The sequence below is a fragment of the Triturus cristatus genome, chromosome 9 (assembly GCF_964204655.1).
Source record: "Triturus cristatus chromosome 9, aTriCri1.1, whole genome shotgun sequence".
Lineage (NCBI taxonomy): Eukaryota > Metazoa > Chordata > Amphibia > Caudata > Salamandridae > Triturus > Triturus cristatus.
The window spans coordinates 532337225-532349713 of record NC_140592.1 but is presented as its reverse complement, the minus strand read 5'-3'; the positions used below and the strand labels follow the sequence as shown (position 1 = coordinate 532349713).

The window sequence follows — 12489 nt, the reverse complement described above, 5'->3', positions numbered from 1 at the left end:
CCGCCTCACTAGCTCTCTTTTTAGACGCTGTAGACTATAAAGAGGAATCACTCTCCTCATCAGATAAAGGATTATCCGTTGTCTTGAGCTTCTGTAGCTACAGAAGAAGACGTCCTTCTCCATCTCTCAAGGTTTTTTGAGAAAATGTTCTACAAATATTGCAGTTTCTCACCTGATGGTCTGGGTGAACGCAGTAGATACATTCCTTGTAGGGATTATCTGAGTGAAGTCTTAATTTCCCACAAGACTCACAATGCATGAAGGGAGATCTTTTTGAAGAAGACATGTTTAGAGGCAATATCTGAAGAAATCAGAAGGTAACGTAGAATTACTGAGCAGAGCTCAGGAAGACTCCCTTCACACGACGAGCGGTAGAAAATCTGAGAGCCTGGAGTCTCTGTGGAGAGGGTTCTAGAGGGTGCTGTCGCCTGATTGGCTGGAGTTTGGACTATATCTAATGACTAGGACGAGATATTAAAGTGAATGGTTTTTCTCTATTAACTTTAATGTTAGAGTAATTACTTACTGCTTTTTAAGTACCGTGGGACTCCCACTTCGACGACTGGGAATGATTCAAGCATGTGAATCTATAAAAGTTACCCCAATACTGGAGAATTTGTATTCTAGAAGTATCTCATTGAGACGAGGGGTAGCACAGGATCCACTTCTTGTGACGCAGAAAGAAAAGAACTGATTTCAGCACGCATGGGTAGTAACTATTATATATGCCTGCGCACATAGAATCTGGTACAGAGCACCATAGACGGACAGCCATTGGTGGCAACTGCTGAAGGTTGACCAGATCAAGTGTAAGGCCTGAAGGTGGGGGTGGGTGGTTTCACAAGGTGAGGAATCTGCAGTTAGAAGGCTCTATCAGAATTTGAACTGCAGGACAGTGTATAGGCTTCCGCTATTACTATGGATGCAATGATGCTCTTCAGAAAGAGGTGTGGGAGGTAGAAGTCCATTCATGTATGTCTTTGAAGAAGCTTATGAAAGAAATATCTCCAGTGTGGACTGGTGAACTCAGTGTAGAATTTTAGAGAGTACAGTGGGAGATAGACTGATCATAGCTCTAGTGCATAAAGGGCAAGAGGAGTGTATCTGATATATTTCAGTAACCAAAATAAAATATTCTACAAAAGTGACATCAAGGCCAGAGCCTGGGAAGGCACAAAGAATGTCTGTACGACACCTGAAAGTACCAGAATCACTGGCCCCAAAGGGTCTGAGTCACCACTGGAAGTTGGCAGCAGGCCAAATGTATGAGGAGCAGCTCTGAGGAGGAGCAGGTCTGAAAAGGCCCAACACGGCTTGCTTAAAGGCCTTGACTTGAGATGGATCACTGGATAGAGTCAGAAACTGTGAAACTGCTGAGAAATAAGCGAACATCGAGGAATGGTGCTGCCGACTCATTGAGTGTTTCTGGCAGCAGGACCGTTTCTTCTACAATGAAGAAGAGGAAAAGTCCTTGTCCTTTCTATGGTGTTTCTAGTGTTTTTTGTGTGAGGACTCTTTAGAGGATCAGTACCGGACAGAAGGCTTATTCGAGGGGGGACAGAGGAATCATATGGAGTCTCCTCATGGACGCGAGCCAAGAACAACTTGGCATTTCACTCTTTGATGTCTTGTGGATGCAAGGAGGTACAGGAATCACATGTGGAGTAATCTTGGTCAGGCACTACATGTATGTTATGGGGCTTGAGAGGGGTACCTGCTTGCAACAAAGTCAACAGGGCTTGAAAATCAAGAATATAGAGAATTACATTTGTTCTAGTCTGCTGGATAAGCTTTTTGCATTTTGGTTTAATTCAGTGAAAACTGAAGAATAGCTTTGGCCCGCATCGGTAGGCATGGAGAAACAGGAACTGAAGCCAGCATACCAGGTAGTGTTGTTTATAGTAATTTTCTGTGTGGTCAGGGCTACCAACTTGTGACTCTGGAGAGCTATTGCTAAAGGAAAAAGCTCAAAGATCCAGTCTGGGGTCTAAGGCTATTCGTAAGGTGAAGAGTATGCAGAAAGAATTATTCATCAGAAATGTGCCAGATAATTCTAACTGTAATTCACTGGCCTCTATTTAAGTGCTACGATTATTCTGAGGATGGTATGACTTATTAGATTGCACATCAGTCAAAATGTTGATGCATCACTGACTACATTCTGTATGTAACTGTACATATCTGCCAATGTTTCTATCTATGCTTGCAGTAAATGTTTATAAAAAGAAATAGCACAAATTCAAAGCATTATCTGTTCACGCCATGCGACATCTGGCCTAAATGTATGTCAATAGCAGTGTGAGCCTCTTGTTTACATTTAATAACAAATATTCATTTTGGAGATAAAGTGTTACTGTCAGAGGAGAATCTTTGTTTGAGAAAACATCTCTTTACACAGAGAACGGTTTACCATAAAATGTTACTTTTTCTCCCATAGATCTAACCGAAAATTAAGAATTTCAAAGGTTTTAAATATAGCAGTGTTGTTGAGCTGCCATGATAGGGCATGGAAAAACAGGTACTGATATCACAGCTTTCGGGAGTGCCTTATGTGGCTCCATGCTGTCACATCTAGTGGAGGGACAGCCACGAGGGAACAGAGTTGGCACACAGTGTTGGCACACAGTGTTGGCTCCCTAGTGGTGCTACCACTAGGGAGCCAACACTGTGTGTAGAATTTCTGGTTCTATTCCAACGTCTGCAGGAATTTTCAAAATGAGAAAATCTGGGGGAAGATGTATTGAGCTTTAGCTATGAATGGCATTTGTTCAAAATGATATTTCTTGTAATAAATACAAATAAAGAAAAATGTGATACACAAAGAGTTGCAGTTTGCTTTTTGAAACCCTCTGAGTGTTAAATCTTGCCTTCCTCGAAGCTTGAACGAAACCGGTGCTGTTAAACTCATGCTATTTGAACAACTTTTGACATGAGATCATTCACATGTTCTTGTGAATGGTGACACATCAGATGAATCCTGGAACCCTATAGGTTACTTTATCCGATGATCAGTCACATTCCCAGTGTGATGACCTATGTCACACCATCTCTCTTGGAGCCCTTTCTCCCCACAAGCAGCATGCTGGTGCAGGACAAGAACAAAAATAATTCTATATTCCATATATTCTTATATGATAGGCTCTGTTAATAAACCTAAACGAAAACATGATAGGAATAACACTAATATCAGGGCAGTATTGTCACAATATCCTTGTACAAAAAGGGCGGTGGGCTTGACACCCCTTACTCAGCTGCTCACCTTCTACTGTCTATCTATAAAACTGTGAATTAAAATCAGCAGCCAGCAATTGCAGATGATTCTGACAGGCCTGCAAAATGGTGGTAGATTTAGGGTAATTTACCAGACGCTCAGGGGATTACAATAATAATAAGGGCAAGAGTGCATGCAGGGCCAAGGAGTCAATAACAGTCAATAACATTAAGAACAATTTCCTCTGCAAAGTAGGCGGATATTCAGCACTGTTCAACGGAAGAAAACAATATCCCCTGTGCACAAAAAATAGCTCAAAACCACTCTCAAGTCATGTCTTTGCAAAAAGCACAAACATCTGTCCCAGACATCCGTTGCACTATTACATGAGGCTCATGCCTGCAAATGTATAGGAGTACACCCACCCATTCCAAAGTGGGAATACTACAACTCTCAGCTCTATGGTGCAGAAACGTGTCTAGCACATTCTAAGCAAAGGCAAACACTGAAACACTTTAAGGGTATAGAAGTTCCACGTACCTCAGGAGGAAGGTGGCTGTATCCACAATGATATTACTGGACAGGGTAAAGGTCTCAGCAGTGATGAAAACTCGCACTGGAAGGTAGAGCGGCCTAGGCACAGAAAAAGAAGCAATCTGTCAAAATACAGGGTCATAGAATAACGCCTTAAAGCAGTGTTGACTCAGCATGGTGACTGAAGGTATCATTTATCAAGTTGTGAACAGGGGGACAAGCAATTAGGATACACAATGACAAAGTAAGACTCATGCAAGTTTAGATTGGGGTCCAGTAAATGGCATTTGAACTTCCCGTTGAGACAATATGAAACCACTGTAGTATGCTCGTGCCTCTGTGATGAGTATTCAGATACATTTCCTATTTCTTTGTAGGTTTTACAGGACATTTACATGCAAATATTTGTCACCGTTTTGGAGAGACAAGTTTTTAGGAGGTGCAGATATTTTGCAAATATTACCCTCTAGTGAAATGTGTCTCTGATTGTGGGTGATTTTCTTCTAGCTGTGACCCGGTAAGAGCTTACCTTATAAATTCACATGAAGATCACAGAGGCAAATAATATTGTGATGGTTAAAACACACATAAATGCGAATAGGAAGAGGGAACAGAGACTGAGCTTCAGCATAATGAGATGAACTGAAGATTATTAGGGGCACTGTAGAGAGGAAGACGTAAGGCTGGGAGGCAACACAACCTTCGGAAAGGGATTGCAAAGAAAGGATGTTAACCAATCAGGTGACTGCACCACTCAATAACTAACTCTTCTCACCCCGAAGGGATGACAAGGGAAGGCAATAAAGGAAGGAGTTCATAGCAAAGCTCAGTTAACTCTAGCACACCTTTGTGATTAAGCAGACTTGCCAACATTGTTCCATGATAAAGGATGGCAAGTTTATCACAGCACTTATGGAATGCCAAGTCACGGCGGATGTTACTGTGTAACCCTAAAATGTTTGAAAGTGTGCCATCCTATTACCACGGCTTGGGAGCGATTTCTGTTTTTTGCATACCAAGATGTTTTAGGAATGAATTGACTAGATAATACGGCATTATATACTATACCCATTTCTATAGTTACTGTAACATTGTCACTATCTTTAACAAAATATAAGAACCGGCGCACAAGTTACTACTTGTGTAAGAGACATTAGTTAGTGATAGATTCCTTACCTTAGAATATTCCCAGGCGTCAGACTGGATCCGGAAAGTTTTTTGTAGCAGTACCCCTGCACGTCAGTAGGTGGCGTCGTGCGGCTCCGCGTCCATCACTGGCGTCACAAGCACCAAGATGACGTCACAGAGACTACTTGGGCGCCACCCATGTGCGCTGACGTCAGTTCTGTACACGACTTTCCGCGTCAGGAACGCAGAGCCATGCAAGAAACTGACCACTGGTGCCTTGAAACTAGGGCCCTGAAAGGGGGACGACCTTAACCCTAGAATCAGATCGCAGAACAGGGAGGATGGGTGGGGCGGTAAGGAATCTATCACTAACTAATGTCTCTTACAGATATATCGTTACACAAGTAGTAACTTGTGCATCTGAAAGAGACATGTTAGTGATAGATTCCTTATCTTAGAATAGATACCCCAGCAATACCAACACCGGTGGTGGGTCTGGGAATAGATTACACCAGAAAGAAACAGAGAACAGAACGGCCAAAGAAGCCGTCTCTCCGGACCTGACTGTCAAGGCAGTAATGCTTGGTGCAGCGAGGCCCACGTAGCTGCCTGACAAATGTCCTGCAAGGAGACGCCACATCACAAGGCAGTAGTGGCTGCAGTTGCCCTGGTAGAATGGGCACGCAGCCCCACAGGAGTCTCCTTCTTAGCCAAGGAGTAACATGCTTTGATGCACAGAACGACCCACAGAGAGATGGTCAGTTTGTGCACAGCTCAACCTTGTTTGGTGCCCACGTAGCCAACAAAGAGCTGGTCATCCACCCGGAACTGCTGGGTATGCTTTAGATAGAATGCGAGCGCACGTTTTGGGTCCAGACGGTAGAGCCTCTCTTCCTCCCTCGAAGGATGCGGAGGCGGAAAGAAGGTAGGCAAAGTGATGGTCTGCCCGATGTGGAAGGGCGTGTCCACCTTTGGCAAAAAAGAAGGACGGGTCCTTAACACCACCTAGTCCAGATGAACAGAAAGGAAAGGAGGTTTGGAAGAAAGAGCCTGGAGCTCACTCACTCTCCTGGCAGAGGTGGTAGCGACCAGGAAATCCGTCTTAAGAGTAAGAAGACGCAAAGGACAAGTTTGAAGGGGCTCGAAAGGAGCGCATATCAGATAGGTCAAAACGAGGTTCAAGTCCCATTGAGGCATGATGAACGGCACAGGAGGAAACGTGTGTGTAATGCCTTTAAGGAAAAGGTTAACAACCGAGGACTTAAAGAGAGAAGGCTGATCTGGAAGCCTCAAAAAGGCGGAGATGGCTGAAAGATAACCTTTGATAGTGCCCAGAGCAGAGCCCTGCTGGGCCAAAGAAAGAAGGAACAGAAGAACTTCCGAAAGAGGGGCAGAAAGGGGATCCGCAGACTTTGCTGTGCACCATGACACAAACTTGTTCCACCTGCAGGCGTATACCGTTTTAGTGGAGGGACGCCTGGCTGCCAAAATGACGTCACAGACTTCGGGAGGAAGATCGAAGGCCGTCAACTGCCACAGCTCAATCTCCACGCATGGAGGTGGAGGATGGACAGGTTCGGGTGGAGGACCGTCCCCTGCTGCTGCAAAAGAAGATCCTCCTGAAGAGGCAGACGGATCGGGGGATCGATCGCCATGCTGAGTAGCTCAGGATACCAGCATCTTCGTGCCCAATCCGGAGCCACAAGGATGACTTGGGCCCGGTCGCGCCGAATCTTCTTCAGCACTCTGGGCAGAAGTAGTATAGGCGGAAAGGCGTACAACAGACCGCAACTCCCACTCGCGACGAAAAGCTTTGCCGAGAGAGTGCCACCTTGGAAATTCCAACGCGCAGAACTGCTGACACTGCGCGTTCTCTTCGTTTGCGAATAGATCTAGCCAAGGCTCTCCACACTGCAGAAAGAGACCTGCCGCCACGTCCGAGTGCAGACGCCATTCGTGATCCATCAAGCACCGACGGCTGAGTTCATCCGCCTGGCGTTCAGAGAACCTGCCAGGTGTTGAACCACCAAGGTTATGCCTTGATGTTCCAGCAATGTCCAGAGGCGCAGAGCCTCCTGACATAGGGTCCAGGACCCCACCCCGCCCTGTTTGTTGCAATACCACATGGCAGTGGTGTTGCCCGTTAACACCTGCACCACACTTCCCCGGACAGAGGGAAAGAATGCTTTCAGTGCAAGCCGGATCGCCCGAAGCTCCAAGAGGTTGATATGGAGCCGGGACTCGGCCAGAGACCAGAGGCCTCTGATCTCTGCCTCTCCCAAGCGGCCTCCCCATCCCAGGAGGGACGCATCCGTCACCACTGTGTGCTCCGGTTGGGGAAGGGAGAGGGATCTGCCATTGACCCAATCGCGATTTGTGATCCGCCACTGCAATTATCGTGCAGTGCCCTCCGAGAGCTGGACATGATCAGACAGGTTACCCTGATGCTGCACCCACTGGAACTTCAGGTCCCACTGCAGAGCCCGCATATGCCAACTGGCATGTTGCATCAGCAGGATGCAGGAGGCCATCGGGCCCAGGAGCCGGAGGGTCATCCTGACTGAAACCCGGGACAGAGGCTGAAAGATCGGAATCATAGCCTGAATATCCCGGACTCGCTGCTCGGGAGGATAAACCGGAAACAGCGTCAAATCCAGAACCGCTCCGATGAAGAGGAGCTTTTGAGAGGGATTTAGGTGCGACTTCAGCACGTTGACGGAGAACGCCAGCAAATGCAGGAGGTAGGCCGTAGTATGGAGGTGGTTGATGACTGCCTGGGGCGAGCCCGCCTTCAACAACCAGTCGTCAAGGTAGGGGGAAGACTGGCACCCCCGACCTGCGCAGGTGAGCTGCGACCACCGCCATCACCTTCGTGAACACCCGAGGGGCACTGGTAAGGCCGAAGGGGAGCACAGCAAACTGAAAATGCTCCTGGCCTACCGTGAACCGCAGGTAATGCCGGTGGGCTGGCAGGAGGGGGGTGTGAAAATATGCATCCTGCAAGTCCAACGCTACCATCCAGTCTCCAGGGTCAAGGGCAGCCAGGACCTGAGCCAGAGTCAGCATTTTGAACTTCTCCTTCCGGAGGAAGCCATTGACGTTCCGGAAGTCCAAGATAGGGTGCAGGTCCCCTTTGTCCTTCTTGGGGACCAGAAAGTAGTGGGAATAACAACCACGTCCTACTTCTGGCCCAGGAACGTGCCGGATGGCCCCCTTGGCCAAGAGGGCCGTAACTACCTGCTGGAGAAGCACCACGTGATCCCCCGACATGTGGTGGCACCAAGGTGGCATGACTGGAGGGGAAGACTGAAAGGGAAGAGAATAACCCTTGCGGATGATCTGCAACACCCACACGTCCGATGTGATATCGCACCAGTGGTGGTGGACCCTGCCACCCACCGGCGTGGGGTGCTCCACAAAGCTCGGATTAGGAAGGTTTGGGGGTAGAAGCAGCGGGGGTGGAGGTGGACTGCCCCCCACGCTGATTCCCAGAGCCACCCCTGCGGAAGCCGCGTCCGCGCTGAGGCTGGTTCTGCACAGGCTTGGTGAAGGAACATGCCTGGGCGCCCCTGCCTTGGCCATGAAAGGAACGAAACCAAGGAATGGCCAGGCTCTTTGTGGAAAGACCGAAGGACTTGGCCGTGGCCCACGAGTCCTTAAAGCGCTCCAGCGCACTGTCAGCCTTATCACTAAACAGGCGTGTGCCATCATAGGGCATGTCCATGAGCGAGCCCTGGCCGTCAGGCGAGAACCCAGTGGATCGCAACCAAGTGTGGTGACGCAGCGTCACAGTCGTAGAAATCGCCCTGCCCGAGTCAGCGGTGTCCAAACCACACCGAATGGCGAACTTAGCCGCATCCTTACCCTCAGCAACTGCCTGGGAAAGCACAGCCTGGAACTCCTCAGGACACAGAGGTAACACCTAAGCAACCATGTCCCACACCGCGTGGGAATAGCAGCCCAACAAACAGGCGGTGTTCACCGACCGCAGTCCCAAGCTGGCCGACGAGAACAACAGCTTACCAAACTGTTCCAGCTTCTTAGAATCCTTATCCAGTGGAGCCGTGGGAAAGGAACTCTGCGACGTCGAGGCCTGGATGACCAGACTCTCAGGCGTGGGATGAGTGGTCAGAAACACGGGGTCACCAGGCGCCGGGCGGTGACGCCTGGCGACATTTTTGTCCATGGGGCCCCTGTGGCCGGCCGCGACCAAGTGCCCAACAGGACGTCGGTGAGAGCGTCGTTAAAGGGAAGCAGTGGCCCGACGAAGTCGAAGCCGTCTGGAGCACCTCAGTAAGGAGTTTAGTTTTGAGGGCTACCGTAGGAAGATCAAGACTGAGGACCTCAGGGGCCCGACGGAGCACCATCGTGTAGGAAGAGCCCTCCTCCATCATAGGCGGGGGAAAGGCAAACCCCGGGTCAGAAGAGACATCGAGGTTGCCGGCGTCCTCCAGATTGTCCTCCCAGTACTGCTTGGAGTCACATTGACGGGCAAGAGGGTCCTCGGACCCCTCCCAGTCATCCTCCACCTCCGTTACAGGAGGAACCGGTCGCGGCGGCAGAGCCGGAGCCGGAGAGGGGACAAACGGTGTCAGAAATGGCGCCGTGAACAATGCGGAGCCCAGGCAGCGACAAAATGGTCCTGGAATTGGGGCAAGGGGGGAACAAACGGCACCCACTGCGGCGCCTGAGGCGGAGCCGAGGGTAGCGCTGGGGCAGGAGCCGGCAGCGCCGGACCTCGTGGCGCCGGGGCCAACGGCGCAGGATCCTCTGGCACTGAGGCTGGATCCGACGGCGGGCCAACAGGATCTGGACACTGGACCGCGGGGCCCGAAAGGCATGCCGGCGGGAGCCCGAGGCCTAAAAAGGCAGGCCGTGCTGGCAAGAAACTCTTGCACCTGTTCGGGAGTCGCCGACGGACCCGGGCAAGGCGGGTGGCCCGCGGGACTCCCAGGCTCCAAAGGAGCTGCAGGGGCAGAGCCCCTGTCCCCCTCGTCTGCATCCGAGGACCGATGGGGGGACGTCAGAGAGCGAACACACTTCTTCGACTTCTTTTTATGTCGTCGCTTACCGGAATCCGAGGGCGAAGACTTGGAGTCCGAGGAGCAATGACTACGGCCCCGCGAGCAGTCCCGGGATCGGTCCCTGGACCTGGAGCGGCGTTGAGATGAGTGCCGGACCTCCAGCAGCATCCGGCGCCGCTCCCTCAAGGCCTACGGGGCCATGGCTCAACAGTCCAGGCAAGACCGGGAGTCATGTTCGATCTCCAGGCAGTAGAGGCAAACATCATGGGGGTCCGCCACCGACATGTTGCGACGGCAGGCCCCACCAGACTTAAAGCCAGGCATCCCTGCACCAGGAGAAAAAAGGGGAGACAAAAAGTCTCAAAAGAGTAGTCATAAAGTGACTAAGGTACTTGCTCTATCCGCATCTGCGCTTGCTTGCACAGAAAAAGAAAGAACTGACGTCAGCGCGCATGGGTGGCGCCTAAGTAGTCTCCGTGACGTCATCTAGGCGCTTGCGACGCCATTGATGGACGCTGAGCCGCACGACGCCACCTACTGACGCGCAGGGGTACTGCTACAAAAAACTTTCTGGATCCATTCTGACGCCTGGGAATATTCTAAGGTAAGGAATCTATCACTAACGTGTCTCTTACAGATACAGCCTATTAAGGTCAGCTGATGCATGTGCTATCAGGCGTAAAACATCATGAAGATAAGTAGGCATTACGCAGTTACATAGAAGAGTACTTTTGTCAAACACCAAAGCATACCAACTTTGGTCCTCACACAGGATATGATCAAGTGACAGAAACACAAACTTACACCCAACGCACTCCCACAGAGTAGCGTTTTACTCATTTACAAACGCACTTCCACGTCTTGTCAGGTGTATAAAGCACTATATAAATACAATTACAATACAAAACAATCAACGAGTAAAGTGAACTTTTGAAGCAGATGATGCCTTTGTATAAAGATAACCAATGATCCATTATATTTCAAGCTATGTTTGTATTTACCATTAACTCCTTTAGTACTAGAAATTTCCATAGCATTGTGTTTAATGCTCTCTCTCTTGGTCTGTCGCATAATTATTATTAATTGTTGTCCAGCTGCAACACATGCATGCAGTTAAAAACAGCTATTTCAACAATTCCCCAAAAACCTATTTGAAGGGATCTCACTTTATCTCAATTTAGTACTAAATAGATTATTTCAAATACTTTAATCCAGAAGTCCTTTTTTCCCCTTAAATTACCACAAGATGCATCTCGCAAATCTCAAAACTCAGGAGCGGGTGTGATCCCAACATCCTCTCTGCCACATCACATCTGACTCTTATGATCATCTTTTTGTACATGGGTACTTGCCCACACACAGTTAATGATCCTAGGTATAATCATCAGATCCCCTACTTTTCTTGCTCCACCTGTGCACAAAACCTTGCCCTACTCGGATTACCATTTGCCATGTCTATTATGTTCACATACCCAACTGAGGCAATCTATTTCAATGCAGTTGGGGTTCCACTGGTGTCCATTTTTTGCAAACTTCCCTTCTTACTAGTAATATTAAACAGAACAGCGATTTTCTGACTCCTTTGTTTGTCCCTTTCTTTGCCAATTTCTAATCCCAAAAAGACCAATGCAATGCCTACCTTTGTCCCTCATTCGAGGACTGCACTCAAAACCTTACCCACACCTCTCCATCAGGTCTCCACAGCCGGGCATTAAAAAAATATGTGGACTGGCTGCCAGCTCCCCACATACCCTGCATGTAGCTTCTGCCACGTCCTTAAGCTTCGACATCTTGACCGGTGTCTAATAGCATCTTTATAAATTAAAGAGATGATTCCTCCTTAATGCAGCAAATTTGACAACACCATGTAGCAAACTTAAGGATACTAGCCACAAATCCTCCAGCTCCATGCCCGGCAAGTCGTTCTCCCAGCTCTCATATGATGGTTTCATCTTCCTTTCTGCTGCTGCAATCAGCTGCCAGTACCAAACTGAGACCTCTTTTCTTGTGTGCTGTAGGTCCAATTCCATCTGGCAGGATTCAGTCTCAGTCCACTCATGATTCCTCACCCACGACTCCAGTTGTATATATCTGAACCTGGACAGCATTCCTTCTTATTGTTCCACCAACTGCCCCAAGGGCCTCAATTTTCCTTCCCGCACCAAGCCCCCTGAACACCAGATCAAGTCTTTCCTGATGGGAATGCACAACTTGTCTTTCAAGCACATATCAGAGCATACTTGCTGCAGTATGTAAAGCAAGAGCTGATCGGACCTCAAGCCACAATCTAGTCTTATCATACTCTTCAGCATGACCCCCTATTGCATCTTCCTACGGTCTCCCACCCTGCAATTTTCAAGCTGTAATGCCCAACAATAAATCTGAATGTCCGGCAACACCAACACTTCCTTAACTAATCTTCTCAACTTTTTTCCAAGCGATCCTTACTCTCTTGCTATCCTAAACAAAACTTGTTAATATTCCTTGCGCTTTCCATATGGACTCCTCTGAAAAATGAATGGTATGCTATCAAATTAGAAGGTGCACTTTGGTAGCATCATCACTTTCACCAAATTCACTCGTCATACAGAG

At 48.7% G+C, this 12489-nt stretch overlaps 1 protein-coding gene across 1 annotated transcript in view; it reads right to left on the bottom strand.

Moving 5' to 3' along the window:
* Positions 1-12489, bottom strand: part of ATG2A (autophagy related 2A) — a 2561659-nt gene that overhangs the window by 1308964 nt on the left and 1240206 nt on the right. Inside the window, exon 25 of the mRNA XM_085625535.1 lies at positions 3752-3844. Within this exon, the coding sequence (XP_085481661.1) occupies positions 3752-3844 (93 nt within the window). The remainder of the gene's footprint in view (positions 1-3751; positions 3845-12489) is intronic.